This window comes from Rhyacophila brunnea, unplaced genomic scaffold (assembly GCF_057557595.1).
Source record: "Rhyacophila brunnea isolate RB1 unplaced genomic scaffold, BYU_Rbru_1.0 scaffold_2, whole genome shotgun sequence".
In the NCBI taxonomy this organism is placed as follows: Eukaryota; Metazoa; Arthropoda; class Insecta; order Trichoptera; family Rhyacophilidae; genus Rhyacophila; species Rhyacophila brunnea.
This window is the reverse complement of record NW_028232859.1, coordinates 7,574,987-7,595,906: the sequence shown is the minus strand read 5'-3', so window position 1 is coordinate 7,595,906 and position 20,920 is coordinate 7,574,987. Positions and strand designations below refer to the sequence as shown.

Genomic DNA, 20,920 nt, shown 5'->3' with positions numbered 1-20,920 from the left:
ACATAATTCAAGTAGATGTATTAAAACTACATAAAATCCCTAAAAATAAACCGAAGGCCCTTACTTTTGCCTCTAACATAGTTTGGAAATCGCTTCTGTTGTGCGTCACACATGCCATTATACTTAGCGATGGGTAGGGGGGCCGCCAAAGATCCTGACCGGGGGGCCGTTTTAAGATGTGGGGCCATGGTTCTAAGTCATTCGCCGTAATATTATATATTCGCCATATCCGTTTCCAAGCCTGCAATCCATTGCATCTGACATGTGACTTTGTTTTCCATTGGCTATGTATTCCGATGGGAACCTTGGTCGCCTCTCGAAGAGATTTCTGAATAGGTTTTTACAAATCGAAAACAATATGTAAATTTGTCAGATGCGAGATTCGAACCCCCGGACCCACAACTTCATAAGCAAACACCACACGCCCATCGCGGGCGAATATTTCATAAGGGCGCAGCGAAATATTCAAAAAGTTTGGCAATCTCTTATTTCTGAATATTTGATTCAACCAATACAGATGTATTTGTAGGTAGGTAATACGATAAAAAAATACCATTTTCACAGTTTTAAATATTATTAATTTCGCTACGCTAATTGTTTTTATGTAGTTATGTACAATTACCTATATAGAAACAGTGCATACAATCAGATAAGAAGGAACGCTGCGTTAGATTCTCAATATCTCAATAGTTAGGTACCTACTGGGTATTTTGTATCTAGATTTAAATAATAAACTAAACTTCTACAACGTCTCAGAAAAAAAAACATTTTGTATGTATTACTACTGACACTTGACCCAAAGTATTCAGAGAGAACAGGCATGTATCTATTATTAAAAAATACTAATGTTAGATTACAAAGTCAGAAGTTGCTTATTTACCGTTAGTTATTTTAAGTTATATGTAGGTATACCTATGCTAACCGATGAAAATATCGAACACTCGGTTGGATTTTTATTCAATACCTGGCACATTAGGATTTCAAATTAAACTTAATTTAGAATGTTTGTTTTCGATAAGTTTTCAGGTGTGTTTTCAAATGTGCCAATAAACTCAAGAAAGGAACAATTGATTTCAATTTGAAATGAAACAAAAAATACGTTTAAAGTTGGAATTATTTTGAGTAAGTACCTACCGATTAAATGTATATGTTATTATTCTTTTCTACAACAGGCCACGATGCCCAATGATAGTAGAAGTAGTAGATAGTAGTGAAACATTAGTATAATTATTAGTAATATAAAGCCTCAATTACATTGAGCTTCTTTACGAGCTGTTTGTTGGCGAATTTATAATCTGCCTGTAAAGTCGCCCAGTGTAATCATCGAACTAGATGACATTTCGCCAACAAACAGCTCGTAAAGAAGCTCAATGTAATTGACGCTTATGTGAAACAATCACAAACACCCAGCCTTTGAGAAAATCACATAAATATATTATTGTGACCTCAACGGGAAATGAACCCGGAGCCCCTGGATCAAAGGCCATTACGCTCTGAACTACGAGGGCCGACATAGGTACGCGATTTTTGTAACTACCTATTCATTCATATAAAATATGATTATTCTCAATAATGACGGTTCGGTGTATTTGGCTGCCCATTTATGTACAATAATTTGAGCGGGCTGTTCTGTCACAGAACTCACAGGCAGATATAGTTACATTTAAATTATAATATGAATGTTTTGGTTTCGGTACAAGTACACCTTGTTTCATGATCTCTCATTAATATGTTCTGTGGTACCTATATATTAATTAATAAAACGATTGAGTTTTTGACAGAATCGTCGCTGTAGGATTGGTTTGTCGAATAGACCAAATGTCAAATGTTCAGGAGACGAAAAACAAATTACATTATCCTATATTTAAATACATGGAGGTATTTAAATTGTCGTTTTTACAGTATATGAATGATGTATTCATTACAAAGAAATTTAAATAAAAGGATGGTTCTGGTCCATTTAGATACAAAAAATCAATCTGCATGAAAAGGTCGATTTCGACAAAAACGGATATTCGACAAACCAATCCTATAGCGACGAGATGCTGACGATAATAGTGTGAAGTTTGTCACAAATTAATCTGCAAGGCGAAATAATTTTATCATTAACCTTATTCAATATTTGATCAACTTCATTTTCTATTTTCAACTTAAACAATTGCAGTTTTCAGGAATGTACTTATCGATATTTTTGCTGATGCTAAGAATTTAAGCCGTTCATTATAACACAGTTGTGAAGTGGGAGATGAATCAACATCCAAAATGTCGGGCGTACATTACCAGCGATAGCGATAAGGGAGAACACAGGATGTCAGCTCGGAAAGGAAAGTTGTCGATTCTCGTATAAGAGTGAAGAGCTATTTCGAAATCATTTCGCATGTTATCATATTTATGTATCACTCCTTATCTGCAATAACGTATCATCAACTAATTCAATTATTCGAGTTTTCCTTAATATAAAGACCTATACAATAATATTATGGTCAAACAAATGTTTATCAACGCGATGTTGTTGAATTTATTAACCATAAACAAATAATATACATGTGTGGGTTCCACGCGTGGCAGAGGTAAAAAGTAATAATGACAAGGATTAACCATCTGAACGTCTGAAAAATAAATATTTATTGATTATTAACATTTATATTCTAACGGATGTAAGTTTTATACTATTCCATTTGAATCGTTTTTGTATCTTCAGGCACTATGCGCAGTCGCCAATGGTAAATACCATAGTGGTATTAAATAAAAAGAGGGGCAAGAAATCGGCTTTCTCATACAACTGAATGAAGCAGGCCAATAATAGCCGACAGTTTACGAGAAATAGCGACGCGATAAAATAAATTCAGTACAGTACGGAGGATTTACTTTGGTCATTATAACGTACCCATATAATATAATGTTAACGTGGAAATTTTGTCGCAACTTGATTACCAGCCCGCCTCACCATACTTTCATATAACCTGCCGCCCCTAAGTAAATACACACTGACAACGATTACAATGAACTCTAACTTAATATATAATTAATTAATACAATAAAATAGGTAAAAACTCAAATGGAAAAGAACAAAACTTAAATTCATTAGTTAGAAACTAAATTCAAATTCCATCAGTACCCAATCAAGTACGGTCGACAGTATTAATATTAACATTTGTGTTGTATTATAATAAATTCATTAGTGCGAATTCATTTCACTTTCAAAATCCGTATTTTTTTGCAGGTTGGTTCATCTCAGAATCGAACACCTTCTCGTACAATATGCATTTATGTCATAAATCATAGTATATAATATTATTATCGTCACCTCAATACTATAACTAGATAACTTGATTTTCACTGTTTTTGAGATAGCTATTGAATATGATTCTACATCTCCTTCTCTACAAAATGATAAAACTAGGTACGTCAGAGTTAATGGGAACTGTATTAATTTTGTGTTTGAAAATATTAGATAACTTTAAAACCACAAATGCATTAAATAAATAAAATAGTATATCTATGATATTTGTTCATACAATTGAACATAATTTAATTGTTCCCAATTTAGACAAGCACAATTTTCCATTTTTATTTTAAATAATAATAATTATAGCCCAGATTTATGTTAATCAAGTAAAGTTTAAATTCAATTTTCCCTACAATGACCAAATCAGAGTTATCAAGTTGTAGTATTGAGGTGACGGTATTATTATATTTTATACTGTGGTGAATTTTGGTCTAGTATCAATTATTGTGATCAAAGAATAAAAATACACCTACCTATCTATAACATTATGTAATTATAACTTCGTAGGTACATATCGTCTCTGTTCTGGCAGAACACACTAACTGGAGAATACTAGTTTTGAGTAATTTGACTTTGAAGTTGTTAAAATGTTTGAAATAATGGTCTATCATGTGAGTTTATTAAAGTAATCGTAAAAAGGATGACTTTAAAATAAAGACTTTTTATTTATTAAGAAGGTTTCCAGACGGTAAAGTGTGAAATAAGGAACATTTTGGTACTAACTCAATATGTCATTTTTTCGAATTAGTGTTTTCTGCCAGAACAGTGACGATATTATATTGGAGATTTTTTTTAAGAACCGAAACCGTAATTTAAATCCAATTTTAATTTGACGGAAATGAATTATTAAAAATTAGGGGCCAATAGCTTTCTTCAATTATGTTATATTTGAAATTTTGTAAAAATGTTTTGACAATCTCGAGACATGTTTGTTGTTTTTTTTTTTGGACGACACACAGAGTGTGACAAGTTAGTGATAACAACCTTTTGTACTAAAGCCCGTGTAGTACAAATACTAAGAGATAGGGTGTGAGACGCCTTTTGGGAGAACCGCGTTATATTACTGGGTAAAGATAGGTCACAAGACTCACAAGTTGCGCAGGTCACGTTCAAGATAAAATGGTTCTTTCTTATCGGTGGATATAGATATTACATAACAATGCGACTAAACAACAAATTCTACCCATTCATAATAAGTGAATGGAATGATTAACTATGTACCTGCCCGACTGACATTGAAGGATATCCGTGGTAGGTGAACATTACATTTAATATGGATAATATAACCCCTATCCTACTTAGTATGATGTCCCAGTATGAGTAAATGAACATTATCCTACGCTTATGATGAGAATAGTAATTCTAAGAGGAAAATCAATAATTGTCGGAGATTGTAAAAAAAATACAGGTAGGTGTACACGATAGCCAATACAATATGATTAAATTATATTAAACTTCGACATTCGACAAATTGGTGGTTACGTAGTTGATAAATAATATTCTATGGTTTAAAACCCGTTGTAAGAATATGATGTATAGGTATACTTACTAGTTAAATTTGTAGAACTATAATCCAATCGAATACCACCAATATTGCATTATAGTATTCTACCAAGTAAATACTGAACCAATGCAACAGCCATTAGTTTCATTGGAAGTATTTTAGCGTAAGCATATTATGATTTAGTATCATATACATAACATGTACGTATAAAAAACGTGACATAAACGTGTTGGTCGACTAGCTGTCAAGTTCGATGGTCTGAGCCCTACTACGAAAAAATCACTGAAATCTGCATACAACTTCAAATATTAATTACTCCGCGGAGTGGAAATAGTCCGATGGGTCCCAGGTTCGAATCCTGGGTCTGGCAAGTACACATATTGTTTTTCAATATGTGTGTGAGTCAGGGTATGGACCTAATAGGTTGAGCAAGTGGCTGACATCCATTTCTCGTAAAAAAAATCTGTTAATACAAAACCTCTACTCTGTGGAGGCCCATATGATCCTATTAGGATCGGACATGGTCTAAAAAAAAAAAAAAATATTAGGTGAATCAAAATTACCTACATACTTATATTCAATATTAACACGAGTAGGTACCTAAGAAACTATAACACGAAAAAAATACTGCTTTCATTTCTTCGATCTGTTTCTACTTTATAGGTTACCAAACATTCGGTAGGCTGATTTGGTTTCACTCACACATCACAAACGACAAGATGGCCAAATCATCGCCGACGTGAGACGTCCGATAATGGGAGACCATAATGATATCTGTTGACTTACTGTCAAACATTACACTTCTCCAATCAACGACTATTTTTTATATTTTTCACCCTTTTCAGCTTATAAATAAACCGGAAACACCTGAGAAACATAGATAGTCGAAAAAATATGTAGGTAATATTTCTGCGGTGTTTCAAAATTATGTAATATTATGTTCAATAATGAATGTTTATCCTTTTTAGTTTGTTCATAATAAATTAAGATTTAAAACAATATCTCGGACCGTTAAACACCGATTGGATTCGATGAATACCTTTATTTTATCATCAACTTGAAACAAAAACGCAATTACTTTACCATTCGGATATATTATAATATGGAGCCGACCCCATAGCAAATTCATCGCGACTCACGAATTGGAAAACTGCACTATAGCTTTTAGCATTGACGTATTCAATGCTTGCATGAAACTATTAATTATGGGTTCATGCTCTGCATCCACTATCCAGATACAAATTTAAAAAAAAAACACGCGAGAATTTGATCCATCCGCGGGAAACGAACTCGCGACCTACAAAAATGTAGAAATTACTTAAATATGGGCGATAATATTGGAAACGAAATACGATATTATTAACGGCATTTATATCTGAAACGTTGTTTAGTACCTACTTACTGGGCGGGACGAAACCGACATGCATGTCAAACAGGACAAATTGAGGTCCGTTTCAGACGGGACACCAGTGTCGCGTTCGATATAATATAGGAGGCCTTTGTATTCGAATAAAGGGGCCTTTGTATTATTTTTATGAACGTCCCAGAGCTAATGAGTCAACGCGTGTCCGGTACACTTTTCCGCGGCCGCTACTTCCTCAAGCCGCCGATACACTTGTTTTTATTACAGCAGCCAGTTTTATGTTCTAATTTATAACGCGAAATTATGCGTTGACTCATTAGCTGTGGGGCGTTCATAAAGATAATACAACGACCCCTTTATTCGAATACAAAGGCCTCATATATTAAGTCGAGCGCGACACCGGTGTCCTATCTGAAACGGGCCTAATGGGTGACAAGACACAGCATGCAAATTAGAACTCTAACATAAACATGAACGAAAAGTATAGTAATTGAAAATTGGGTAAACAATAAAGAATTGTATGTGGAACCATTTGGCACACTGTCATCGACCCAGTCGTGAAAATTACCCTATTATATTAGTAGGCGTCGAAATTTGCAGGCAGGGAGAGCAATCCAATTATGCAAATTAGAAATTACATACTATGCATCAAACAATGTATGCCATAGCGTTACAATAATAATGACGATGCATAGTAATATACTAATAAGTAGAAATAACAATAACACAAATTATTTTGTAAATTTATCTTACAAAAATAAATCGTAATAAGTCGACAATTATTAATTATTAATCAGCGACTTATGTACTTCTTATAAATTATGGACAAAATAATTGTAATGTTTGTATAAAGATAATACAGAAAGGGGGAATTTAAAATCGGCCTGTGTATCAGTAATGGCATGATAACAAATACAGAAAAATACTATCTTCTAATAAAAAATACTGTTATTTGTTATGATGACATGAGTTTATGACACATCATCGCGAATACGTCACGGTACGCCGTACGCACTATAAGATGCAATCACGTGCTCAATCATGGTGGGTGATGCCATAACCTTTGAAAAAGCACAGGTATGAGTACCCGTTTTACTTTTAAATTAAAGGTTATCATCTGAGGGAACATTATAATATTGAAATTAGTGACAGTTTATCGGTATCGGTGATAACGTCGAAATGAAAGCTACGAATGCACTGGCAAGACTAGGGTTTCCAGACGTCTTCTTTTATCCGGACAAGTCCTCTTTTTTAAGGTCAATGTCCGTGTTAGGTATCTTTTTTCATTTTTATCGAATAATACATAATATCGATACCCTATTTCAATAAGGAAACAATTCAAAATTTCAAGGTTTTGAGTTAAGAATGCCATTCGATGTAGAAAGGTCTTCTCTTTATAATTCAGTAAAAAAAGATTCAAAAATTTCTTCAATATGTTATGAATTGAATAAGAGATTTCCATTCTGATATTAATCATTAATTCAATGTCTGGGTCAATTCCTTATTAAACTGTAAAATTTTATTGTGCATTACTGAATTCCACTAAGCTAAATTAAAAAAACACATTTTCCAAAAATCAAGGTTATAAAATGAAAATGAGAATTTCTGCAAAAAAAATCTAACGCCATTATTTTGCAAACAAGGGTTTTTAAGTTGTTTCCCTATTGAAATATTGTATCGAATGTCTTCTTTTCCGCTATGACCATATGCTCCTATTTTTTTTTAAATCGTTTGACAAAATAATATTGTTTCATTCATTTATTTGCACCCACATTCACTAGTTTATTTAAGTTTTATTTAGACCTACCTATGTGTAATTAATAAATATTTGATAATCATTTGAATTTGAAAATATCTTTTTTAACATTGTAAATGAATAAGTCATTTGCCTTTTCAATTAAAAAATAAACATGTAAAAATAAACTCTACAATATTTCTTAATTGCAATATTTACTCAATAATTCTATTAATCATAGTTAATAAGTATGATTGTGAAAATACGTGACTGTAAAATTATTACATTTCGGGGTAGATTATCAAGATCTAGCAACCATTGGCAATACATACCAGTGTTCAATTACAGTGGCAAAATACATCACAGAAACACTCAGAGCTAAAAAAAATCACATGTATGTATTGTGAGATCACCGGAATCTAGCCCAGAGACTCCGTACGGCATTGAACTATGGGACGGCTGCTGATTATGAAATGATATGTACTCTTTTTATCATTGACAAATACGGGAACCCTAGGTAGGACCAGTGTCGAGAATGATGCAGGGATCCTGGTATATATCAAGGTTTGGAGAATGGAAATGAGTCTTAACTACGATGAAAAAATGAGAGAGGGCATGATTAATATACCTTCATTATATTTCCTGTTAATTATTATTAATTTGCGAGTGTACTTTTAAATAGATGCACAAAATAATGATTACCCAACTATCAGCACATCCCATCTATTATAATATTTAGCTGATTTGCAAATTCCATCAGAAATTTGTTGACCGAATAAAAAAAATATTTTATCATATTTTCAAGATTATTTTTTATTATTAATTTAAATAAAACGCAATTTTATATTACTATTTTCACTTTTATTACATATTAAACTGGATCGGTATAGTTACCATTTTCAACTAGTTGACAATGTCCCTCTGTGGCGGACGAAACCTGTCCAGTTGAATATTTAATGAAAGAGGAATCAGTACTATAAAATTGCGTTTAATTAAAATTAATAATACAATGCATTTCCATCATGATTTGACAGTTATTAACATAAAAGAAGTTCTTTTTCATGTTGATTGAATCAAAATTGATCAAAATTAAACATAAGAAAGCAATTAGAAAACATGTATACCGAGATTATCTGTCATAATGTGGATTGGTTATTTGGACGATAAACTCCACACTCTCGGAAGTTGCAAGTATTTGATCGTAAAATCCTAAGAAACGTTTTCGCCTCCATCTGCGAGGACAACCGACACGGTCGTGGCGGCATGGCCCCCACAAAGGAGGGGCTGACAGGGCTTTCATAGTAATAAAAGTCGCCTGCGGCGCTATTTTCCTTCATTAATGTTATTATTCAAAATTATGTGCTTGTACGATACAATTTTTTAATTGTGTATCGATATTCGACAACTCCACAATTCAAATGAATGTATTAACAGGTACAAAAAAACACTAAATATACACATTAATTTTACCGCGTACATTATTTGGAAAACGCTACTGTAGACCATCACAGTGCCTTTATCCTTAGCGATAGGTAGGGGGACCCCCGCCTGAGATCCTAGCCTGGGGGCCCGCTTCGGGATGTGGGGGCATCAGGACTATCATTGACTATAATATGATGAACCCGATTTATCAAAGCCAAACACTTACATTGGGCATTGGGCCGGACATTTGTATCATACATGGATGAGCGCAAATCTACAAAACCTTCACATTTCGCACTCCAGAGACAACACAGAACCTTATTAGACGCTGGACTATGACGCAATAAGTAGAAATGTCAAATTCACAAAAAAAATATTAAAAATTTGCTATCGATATTGTATGGGAAGTGAAGCATCCATAACTGCGCATGCATTGTATTGAAAGATTTTGTCCATTTTTTTTTTTGGGTCTTCCAAAATCAAAATCAAGTATCAATAGCCGGTGTTGAAAGATTTAGACTGAGACTTTTTAGATCTACCCAACAAAAAAAAAAACTAATATCAGTATTGTATCCATATCGTATTGATACTTTTCTGACATCCCTAGATTGCTTATAATAATGTCAAAGTGATACATATTATGTACATTATAATTATTGTATAACCATCATAAATCGTCCGGTGTTCGAATTTAGAACTAAGCTCACGACAATATAAAAACTATTGAACGATAATATGTCAAATTTTAGCATGTGGCGCCCCAACTCAGCGGACAACTTATACAGGTGGATCTATAGTAACTAAGTTCATCACAACAATTCCTTGAATACTTATCAGATAAAACTCAAAAGATTTTTAATTAGGAACCTGACTTCTAAGTAACAAATGAACATTATTTTGCTCTGTAGCCTTCACTGTCATCACAGCTATTCATATTATACAAAATAAAGTGTTTTAATTTATACGAATCCAGAAAGTGTGTCACTTTTATCAGTATGAGATTTTAGTAATATAGGATCCACTTATGAAATATGGGTTAATGTAAATACTATGGATGTGGTTTCGGGGTAACAGTGCCAAAGTCAATTTGGTTGCAGCTAAGATAATCGGTTTTCAAATAAATCACAGTTTTCCAAATACTCCCTTCCGCTTAGAAGTTGGTGTATCTTTTTTTTTAATTTCTTTTACATTATTAATTTATGTATAGGTAATTGAGTTTTTGATATTGTGTTATATTCATTGTTTTGAATAAGTAATTTTACTTAATACTTTGGACGCTGAAGACGCACCTGGCGCGTAATGACCAGGCGGTCGATCGATGTAATTCACGTGCATTTTAAAGGTGGTAATTAAAAAGTCATTAACTAGTCGGCAGTGAATAAGAGTTAAAAATGATTTTCTTAATTTAAGTTATTTCTACAAATTAAATATCTATTTCGCTTACATGTGACAAAAAAGGACACAATTTATTCTTTGCACACATTGGCATTAAAATCTTAATTTCGTAAAAATACGACTTAAGAGCCAGTGAAACGGCAAATAATTTTCAACTATAGGTGCGACGAAATTTTGGACTCGCTGGCAATCGGAGAGCGAAAGTCGAGCTGTGAACACGTCAATTTGTTTCGTGATGGCGACGGGGGTATTCATTCTTAAATCGTGTAAAGATGACTAAAAAACGTTACCCATTTACTTGAAAAAGAAAACATGTCAATGAAAATATTATTATTATTACTAATAGAACAATAAACAGAACACTAAATGGACGCATGTTGGATTTATATGACAAATTATATTTCGTTCGGCACGCGTCATTTGCACAATCCGCGCATCGCCTAGCCACGATCGTTTTAGACCATGCCTCAACTGAGGTATAGCCTTAAAAACTTTTAGTAATTAATAATAAAAATATGACTGTCACATTTACTGAATTATTTATTATAATCATTTTAAATCTTGCCAGTGTATCACATAGTAATAATTATTGATAATAAAATAAAAATATTTTTGTTCACTGGCAATCAATCAATTTAAGGCAATTTAATCAATAAAATTATAATTCTTAATTTAGGTCATAGAAAACTTAATAAAGGGACAATAAATTTCAAAGAGTGTGTATGGACATTTCTGTTTTAATTACTTAATTAATATCTTGGGCACAGGCGGATTCAAAGGATGGTCATAGAACCCCAAAGTATCATCTGCGCCTTTACAAAAGATAAATATATTACGGCAATAATCCATGTTTTTGATTTACCATTTTTAGTGGCCTGGGGGGAGGGAAAGGTTGGGTGAATAGGGCAATTTATAAGTAAGAAGCATCGGAACAGAGAAATATAAGTGTACATAAACTCACCAGCAGTGTTGTGGATCAGTTGTAGAATAAGCGGACGCCGTGTCACAATTCCTGAACCCCTAGGCAGGAAATCCCTGTGGAAAACAAAATAAAATTATTGATCAATACTTGCACAGTGATAATTCCCTCAGACACTATTTAAATCAGTGTTTTACAAAAACGAGCGTCCTTCTCGTATGCCACCAAGTTTTACCCATAGTTAACATTTAACTTTATAAAAACCAGCTATGGGGCAATTAAGTGGTCATTATTTGAAAGCTCATCTACACATGCATTAAGGCCTAATTACACCAGTAGACTCGCAGACCCAACCAGATTCAACGAACCTCGTGAGCAATCATCGACTTTAAATAGCAATTCGAGGGCTTAGTGTCAAACAACACTATCTACAAAAGTGCAACTTTACAGGAGAGCCAAAAATCGTTATTTTAGATTCTTGTAACTCAACAAGGGAAATGTTTATTTAAAACCTAATGTTAATATTTTATAATTTATTGTGTATTGTACATTTATCTTGCTTATAATGATGTTAAAATTTATAGGGATAGTTTTTAAAAAATATGAAAGCAAGGGTAACTTATGTAGTTAGCGTTAAACTTTACTGACAATTTAATAAGAAATTAGAAAAGATTGACATAACGTTGTTTGACTATCATGTAGCCGTAATTTAAATAACGTTATCTCAAAAAAAAAAAAAACTTTTTTGTAGATAACGTTGTCTGACTTTCAGCACTCGAATTACACAGAACGATTTAGCTACAAACTCGATCGTGTTAACGCTTGATTTGATTGGTTCACAATATACGCTCAGTTGCTAGTGTTAACAATAATAAGTTAACCAAAAAATATCTATTGGTCAGCTTGGTGGCAATACTAAACAGTCTTCTCTCGTTATGTTGTTAAATGCCAATTGGAGATGAGCGAGATGAAATTTAAACAAGTAACGAGTTGCTTATTGTATTTACTATGATATTATTTATGTTTTGTATTATTATTGTGTTAAAATAATAAATAAAGCCGCCCTTCATTTCATTATGTGAATGTCAAATTTGTGTTGTTATGTAAAACACAAGACAGGACACACTTGGAAGCTCAAGGTTAATTCGGATATTTTCATACGTTCTTGGTAATCTTCGATAGCATCGTGCCCAAAAAATAGGAATTGTTACAATTCAGTCACGACTCAAAAGTAACTTTTTGTTTTAACAGATGTTTTCCCTGAGAAACTGCCAATGTAATCTGAGAAACTATACCGTAAACTTATGACTTAAAAAATGTATTGGACCGAGTCATGATAATCAATTAAAAGACGATAACTAAAATCAAAACGTTTTAAGACTTGCAAAAAATTAATGCAGATCATTCATCATAGGGAGTGTCATGTTTGATATTATCATTGTCGATTCTTGGTGTGCCGGGTGAGTTTGGTAGAAAAACACCGCATTACATTAAAATGTACAATTTTATATAAAATACCTTCTATTATAATATTATATTACCTATGAGTTAATTTTAATTAACTTTAATCAATAGCACATTGTTTGGAGATGTAATAATCCCACAATACGTTTATAGCAAGTTCCTATAAAATCGTTTTGTTTTAAAAGAAAAATATTATGTAAACACCACATAGACGTATTTACTAATGATGCACTGACATTGAACCAAAATTTTGATGGTAGTCACTTTGCATGTCTAATTACTATTGAAATACTTTTCAAGGAATGGTAAAAATAAATTGCCCAGTCGTCTTATAATGTCGTGGGTCCCATGTTCGAATCCTGGGTCTGGCAAATACACATATTGTTTTACAATTTGTGTTTGGAGTCAGAGTATGGACCTAATAGATTGAGGAAGTGGCTAACATCTATTTCTAGTAAAAAAACAAGTAGGTAATACAAAAAAACTTTTATGGATTTGATTACAATTTCACATACTCCAGTGACAGAATTTGTATTATTTTTACCACACATTATATAAGATTTGATTTAATGATTTCTTCTGCTCGACTATGATTGATTATGTTTTAAATAAAATTAAGAATATACAAGTCTAAGTAATGACTCTTTGTGATATTTACTGACTTCACAACAATCAATTATATACCTATTAAGAGATGATTTAAAAAATAGCGGAATCCATATTATTACATATATATATATTTTCTCAAAATATCTCATTCTGTTATTTTTGAAATCAGACACGTTTAACAGCTCAAAATTACCACTATACTTGTTAAAAGTTAGCACAATTTTGTACGAGATTGATTTATTAATTCAATATTCGATAACATTTGCACGATATTTTAAAAATTTATCACCATTTCTGTTGCATGACACCACATTATGGATCTCAACAGACGTTTTATAAAGAAACTTCTATTGGCAATTCACTCTACCCATAGGGTGAAAAAATCAAGTGAATCGGAGCGAACCGCAGGATTCGAATCCAGAACCCTGTGGAATAAGTGGGCATCATTCTAGGTTCTGCTCGGAGTCAGGTGCACCACGGCTAACGTTATGTAGTCCTGCAATTATCATCATGTAACATGTTGGCTAATGGTACTGACTAAACAAAGTTTTCTTGTTATTATTGGACAATTTGTAATGTTCTTTTTCGCTGAAAGACAATACCTATGTAAAAAAAAAAAAAAAAACTACAATGCCCTACAACTTTCTACATAAAATTGTCATTTTGGTATTTATAAAAACTTAAAATAACATACTTACAGACAAAATTGCGTATACTTTGTGGAGTATTTTTGTAAACAACAAAAAATATACTACTTAATTGGCACATTATGAATCACAGACAGAACTTTACTATATAACCTTTATCTGGCTGTAAATGAGTTAAAATCGAATAAAGGTATTAGATGAAATAAAGCAATTAGTGGTTATGGAGAGCTTGTCAAGTTTAAGAATGAGGAAGTATCCAAGTGTACGTATCCACCATGACTCACCTTGTAGTGCGTGTATTACCTAATGTCTAGTTTTATTCGTATAAAAAAAATACCGTCATTAATGGTAGGTTTAATTTCTAACTGATTGTTCGCACATATTGTTTTATAGAAGATTTCAGCTGTTTATCGACATTTTGAAATGAACTGTGATCGTAAACAATGTCACAAAGATCAAGCTATCTGTCAAAATCAACTGTCATCGATAATGGCTTAAAATGATTGGAAAATAGTATATATGGATAAATTGTTCATTGATGTACATTCTAGTTTAGTAAGGAAGCGATAATAAATATTCTACAGATAGTAAACATTGAGACTGTACCTTCCAACGAAATTTTCCAAAACGGAACTCTTTCCTGCGGACTGGCCGCCCACTACGGCGATTTGTGGCAAATCTAGTTGCATGTGAACACCCAATTGTGTAAAAGCATCCTGCAGCTTATTCACGATGGGAATAAGCTGCTCCATGCCCGTATTCCCGGCCATTTTGAGCCGGTTTTAAAGAGAAACCTTTCACAAGAATTCAACTCGATATCCTCTGGACGTTTACCGATTTTCAATATGGTGGAGAGGAATTCGCGCATGCGTCAACTTGAAATATATTTTCTACGGGAGTCGGGAGTGTCATTCGAGTGTTGCTGTCTCTTTCGCCAGAGGCAGAGGTCACCAATGCAGGGCCCGCTTTGGTCTTATTGATTATCCAAAAAAGATTTTCATTAACTAGGTATATTAAAATATTTATGTAGTATATTTTTAGGAAACTGTTCAGTTAGCTAATTTCCATTTAACGTGATAGATGACCAATATAATATAAATAAATTATTGTGTTGTCAATATTTTCATGGAAATGGAAGAGATAAAAAGTACACAGTGTGTGCCATTTTACTTAGGTACATAGATGCACTAAAATTGTTTTAATTTTTATGTGGACTATGTAAGGATTATTGCAGTTATTTTGAATCACGATTATAATTATGGTCATTATTTAATAAGTTATGTGATTTGACGTATTTTAAATTTTATTTGAAAAAGGAAGTTAACTTTTCATGTACAGTCAACACGACACATTATAATATTATTACCTATAATATTTATAATTATGCATGTTTTTTAAACCTATCGGACATGACAAATAAGGCAAACAATCGCTCGCTAAAACGGAAAAAGTCGTAGGATTATAATATTTATAGGAGATTAATGGTGTGATATTATATTCTTTTCATGTTTACTTTAGATTTGTATATTATTGATACCCCCTGTCATGCATACTGAAGATGTGCAAAAGAGGCAGGTATAGCTATCTTGAGAATACTTCAAGTTATAAAACCAAAAATCATTACCAAATCAAATTTTAGCGAATTTGAACATTTTTTACCACAATATTGAAATGTATTTGGTACATATTTAAATTAAATATGATTTTAAAATAAAATATCAAACTGTGCTAAGGAAGAGTAATCATGAATTGTAATCATAAATCTAAAGTAAAAGTGAATAATGAGAAAATCAATAAGCCATGTCCTGCGCGTTTCAAATATAGGACACGAAATTAAAATTTTCATTGAAGAGACGTTAGTCGGTTAACACTACGCATATAAGCATAGTCTATCATATTGTATTGATTCGATATTTTCTATTGTATAGGTTTTACGCAGAACGTTTTCTAAATGTAACTACATACCCAACCATTATCCAATACTTACTTTACGAATAATATTGTATAGCATTTAAAATATTTCTTTTTATCATCATTATTGTTAGGTATAGAATTTAAATCATATTACCTACTTATTAAGTATATTAAAAATAATATTTAACTTTTTTTATTAGGATAACTTATAACAAAAATCATTTCAAACAAAATCATATCGGAAGTTTTGATTTATATTTTTTATAGCATTATATTATATTATTTCTTATTTTTCACCTACCTATTATGTAAAAAGAACAAATTGTATTTTTCTATCTATGGCAATATTTATTAAATGTCAACATTGTTTGTCAAGTCAACTGTCAACAGAAGATTCAAAACTTTGAATGTTTTTTCAGGGAACTCAGCAATAAAATGTTCTGCGGTTTTTTTCATTTCTGATTTATGTACGTAATAACATTTTCACAATCTACCCGAGATCGACATCTATAGTCCATTTCATTTGTGGGGTTACGTTTTTTCACCATATTATATAAATATTTTGTGCCCAATAATGTCCGAGGAGTTCTGTGTATATTCCCTGATTTCATCGATTGTATCTGAAGAATCAGTTCTGAAAAGTTCTACAGCATATTTAGCAAATGTCAAAAGGCAGGAAGATGAGTACCAGAAGGTGCAAAATGATATAAAGTCGTTATTCGCACAGTGTAACTCTGAGAATATTCCATCAAGTGAAAATTTTTTGACAGATGATATTGTAAAAAACATCACAGATGGTAGATTTAAAGAACTACTTAACAAGAAGCCAGACATTTTACCAATGGATGATAAATCGCTAGAAGAAACTGTGATACAAGTTGAGTCTGTCATCTTACGACTGGATGAATTGATCGCAAAACGAAAGAGCACCACACCGATAACCGATATTTCAAAAAACACTCGTGATTCAATTCTGAAATTCGATAGTAACATTGAGACCCGAAATTCTGTAGATAAATGCATAAGTTCATTAAAGAGACTACAATCCAATTTTCAAAATTTTGAAGTGGATAACAAATTACTGAATAGTAACACCAGGGATTTGGCATTTGAAGCTAACATCAGAAAATTAATAAAACAAATTGACGACATCAACAAGGTATGTCTGATTAATATCTTAATGCTTCATGTAGGTACTATAATACCATAGTAGTATAGTACCGTAATTCACGTATCTCTGCTATTTACGTGTGGTTTCTGCGGACCCATTAAAATTTTAGTACATTTAAAACCCGGTTTTACATTTTCATTTCCTGCAAATTACGTTTAAAATATTGTATGTATGTAAACACAGTAATCATTGAAATTAGTAGTGAATTTCTATTTATACATGTCTGCACTGCCCAAGACTACATAACACAATCGGCGGGTGATCTTTTATATTAGCCAATTAGCGGTGGGCACATGGTTATCATTGTGTTTTGGCCCAGGCATAATGGTCACTGTTGCTGACATTTTTCATTCTTTCACTGATAACATACGAAGATGAAACCTTAAAATCAATTTATAATATCTAAATAAGCTAAAAATATGCCGTAAACCAATTTGTATTTTTTAATACTTCCAAATTACTTACTTAATCCATGTTCATAAGCGCTTGCTCCAGCTAAAATTCTGGTTGCAGTAAATTTCTCTTTCAAATAAATTGAGTACCTAATTAGGTCTTGAGCATGGCATGTATTTTTCTTAAATTTGAGATTGATGAATGGGTTACAAACATTTCTTGTCGACAGCCTTACTATTATATCATGGCTGCGGATGTCATATTGGAATACAGATTCCCCCACACTTTCAGGTCTACACCCCTGACTTCTGTTGTCTTTACCTACCAGAGGCACCTAGCGGAAAAATACGAAGCTTGAAATTTGAGACATTTTTTTGATAATTTACAATTTCAACTGTATTAATTGATAAATGTGTATCTGAAAACATTAAGAAAAATATTTTTTATTTAAAGTCAAAAGTGTCACAGACCCCTATCTTATTATTACATAAATTTTTTATGGTCATATTTATTATTTAAATTTTCTATCCTATCCCTAAGAGATTTTTGGCTAAATCAGTTTTAATGTTTTACCACATTTTCTTGTTTGTCCATTACAAATCTTGCAATCGATTTTTAACTAACTTCCCGACTAGCTAGTCATTTGAAACTTTTAGAATATACCAGAACACGATGACAATGCATTCTTTTAATACTTTTAGCCATCTTTAAGCAGAATTGAATTCATTTTCAGTTAATTCTGTTTTGAATGGAAAGTTAGTTCGGAAAAAATCCGCAAGGTGGCGCTTCGATCGAATTCACACTTGCACTTTTACGTAACGGCATTCGGCGATTTTGAAAAAAGAATTAACTCGCTTTCTTGTTTCTTACTTCATATTATCAAGTACAAGTTTTATAAATCTCATATATGTTATTAAATTAATAAATGTTTGAAAATTTCTTATAATTGCTCTCTTTATTACGCATTTGATCATTTTCTTTAAAGTTGATGGGATAATTCAGTGGTCGGCAAACCGTGGCTCGCGAGCCACATACGGCTCTGCCACAAATGCCCTCTGCCCTATTTGACATGGCTACAAAGAAGCAAAGAAAAACGGAAGACGAAAACCGTGATTTTAATATTGAATGGACCGAGACTTTCGCGTTTATTCAAAACTTAAATGGCCTACCGACCTGTATTATTTGTCGGGAAAAATTGGCGCATTCAAATTTAGAGACACTTTGCAACTAAACACGCATCATTTCACACTAAATATCCTGTCGGTGATGCAAGGAAGATAGCAGTTGAGGAACCTTAGAAGAGTCAAGAAAAATTAAGTTCTGTATTTAATTACTGAATAGGTACAATCTTCTAATAATGTTAATGTAGCAAGTTTTGTGGTTAGTAAAGAGATTTCTACAGAGGAAATTCAGAGTAAATTGAGAAGTTGTCTTATTGATGAGAACCTGGAATCGTGCTTAAAATTAAAAACAACACAAACCTGACTTACCCAAACTTTCCAGGGAGATGCAAGACCATTATTCACATTGAGTGTTCGTCAGTCATTGTCATGCTTTAATATTATGGATACCTTACGTACAATTTAATTTTTATCAATACATAAGATCATTATTACGTATGCTATCAAGTTATATTCAGTGTACCTACCTATAGTTTAATTAAGACTTACAACTTTAACTAAAGTTTATTAAGTTAATGAACAGTGTATTTACGTATGTATATTATTTAAGTTTAAGAAATTTGGCTCTCAAAAGACATCTCAATCGTTGTACTATTGATATTTGGCTCTTTTGACTAATGAGTTTGCCGACCACTGAGATAATTCATCAAAAAAATTAAAAAAAGTATTTATTAATACATAGATTTGTCCAAGTTTATATGTTTCAACAGAATTTAAAAAGTTCTTTTTATCTTGTAATTATTTTATAACATTTTTTTACAATTGTAAGTTTATCTTTGACTTTCTATTTTTCAGTTCATCGATTCAAAACGAACCATAACAAGACTGTACAAAAAGAAAAATCGTGACACAAAAACTACTCCTGTGACGTCAGCACTATTCACTGCCATCTCAGAGCTCCTTGAAGAAGTGGAAAGCGTTAATTATGTACCCGAGGATTGAAAGCATCTTTAGTTATATTATCATAGCTGCTATTTTCATCCACGGAACCCATATATTATTTTATAGTAGTTTTCATCGCAAATGTAATCGACACCTACATATACGGTCAGAACTGCAAAATGTGAACTTTTCAATAGCACGATTTTAATACATTTTAATGACACCACAATGTTAATGCTGGAATTGTAATTTTTTAGTTATGCCTATAATTGATTGAACTTTTGTTTTTTTTTTCCCGATATGATTGTTTTATCTTTAGTCAAAAATGCAGTTCCAACCATTTCAGTGTCGAAATAGATTTTCTTTATATTATTTTTACTTAATGGTATTATGAAAGATTTACATAGTTAGCTTGTTTTATTTATATTCAGTGACTGGTTGATATATTTTTTTATGGATAATGAATGCCTTTAATTTCGGATGATAAATTAAATGAGGGACATGATCTTGATAAAAAATGGTTACCAATTAATTCATGGAAGATAAAAAGTATATTTTTTTCATTTCAATTATGTAATGTCTTTTGATACTGGCTTTGCTGGGATAATTTGAAGCTTTAAAATAAAAATACATTTTGTCCGATCGATATAATTTTATTTGAATGTAATTGCTTATAATACAAGAATCCTATTGAGATAGCAGTTCAAACCATATTTAGCGTGAACGGTTTATAGTTATTATATATATTTTTAATTCGTTTTTAATTTCTAACTTCACCTCCGGTCAACTGTGTAAAAAAAATGTGACGTTTTCATCAACCCCTTCCTACATTCAACATTTACCAATGAATGAATATATAAATACTTTCCGCCACTAGATAAAAGTCCCCTATAATTTAGGATCGTGTTGCACGCTTCTAAATGCAAAAAGGGGTGCCTAATACAGTACATTTTAGATCTTACACGTCTAGTTGGGGAGGTTCATTCACTTACTAATTTTTTTTCCCACATAGTACATAATATTTATTATAGT

General features: G+C 32.2%; 1 protein-coding gene across 13 annotated transcripts in view; it reads right to left on the bottom strand.

Annotated features, from left to right (window-relative positions):
* Positions 1 to 15,194, bottom strand: part of shi (dynamin-1 shibire) — a 72,844-nt gene extending 57,650 nt beyond the window's left edge. For all 13 annotated transcript variants that reach the window (XM_085947630.1, XM_085947637.1, XM_085947634.1 and 10 more), the window contains exons 1-2: positions 14,954 to 15,194; positions 11,670 to 11,743 (exon numbers count right to left, since the gene is read on the bottom strand). In XM_085947630.1, the coding sequence (XP_085803756.1) occupies positions 11,670 to 11,743; positions 14,954 to 15,117 (238 nt within the window). In that variant the 5' untranslated portion in view covers positions 15,118 to 15,194. The remainder of the gene's footprint in view (positions 1 to 11,669; positions 11,744 to 14,953) is intronic.
* Between the last annotated feature and the right edge of the window lie 5,726 nt (positions 15,195 to 20,920).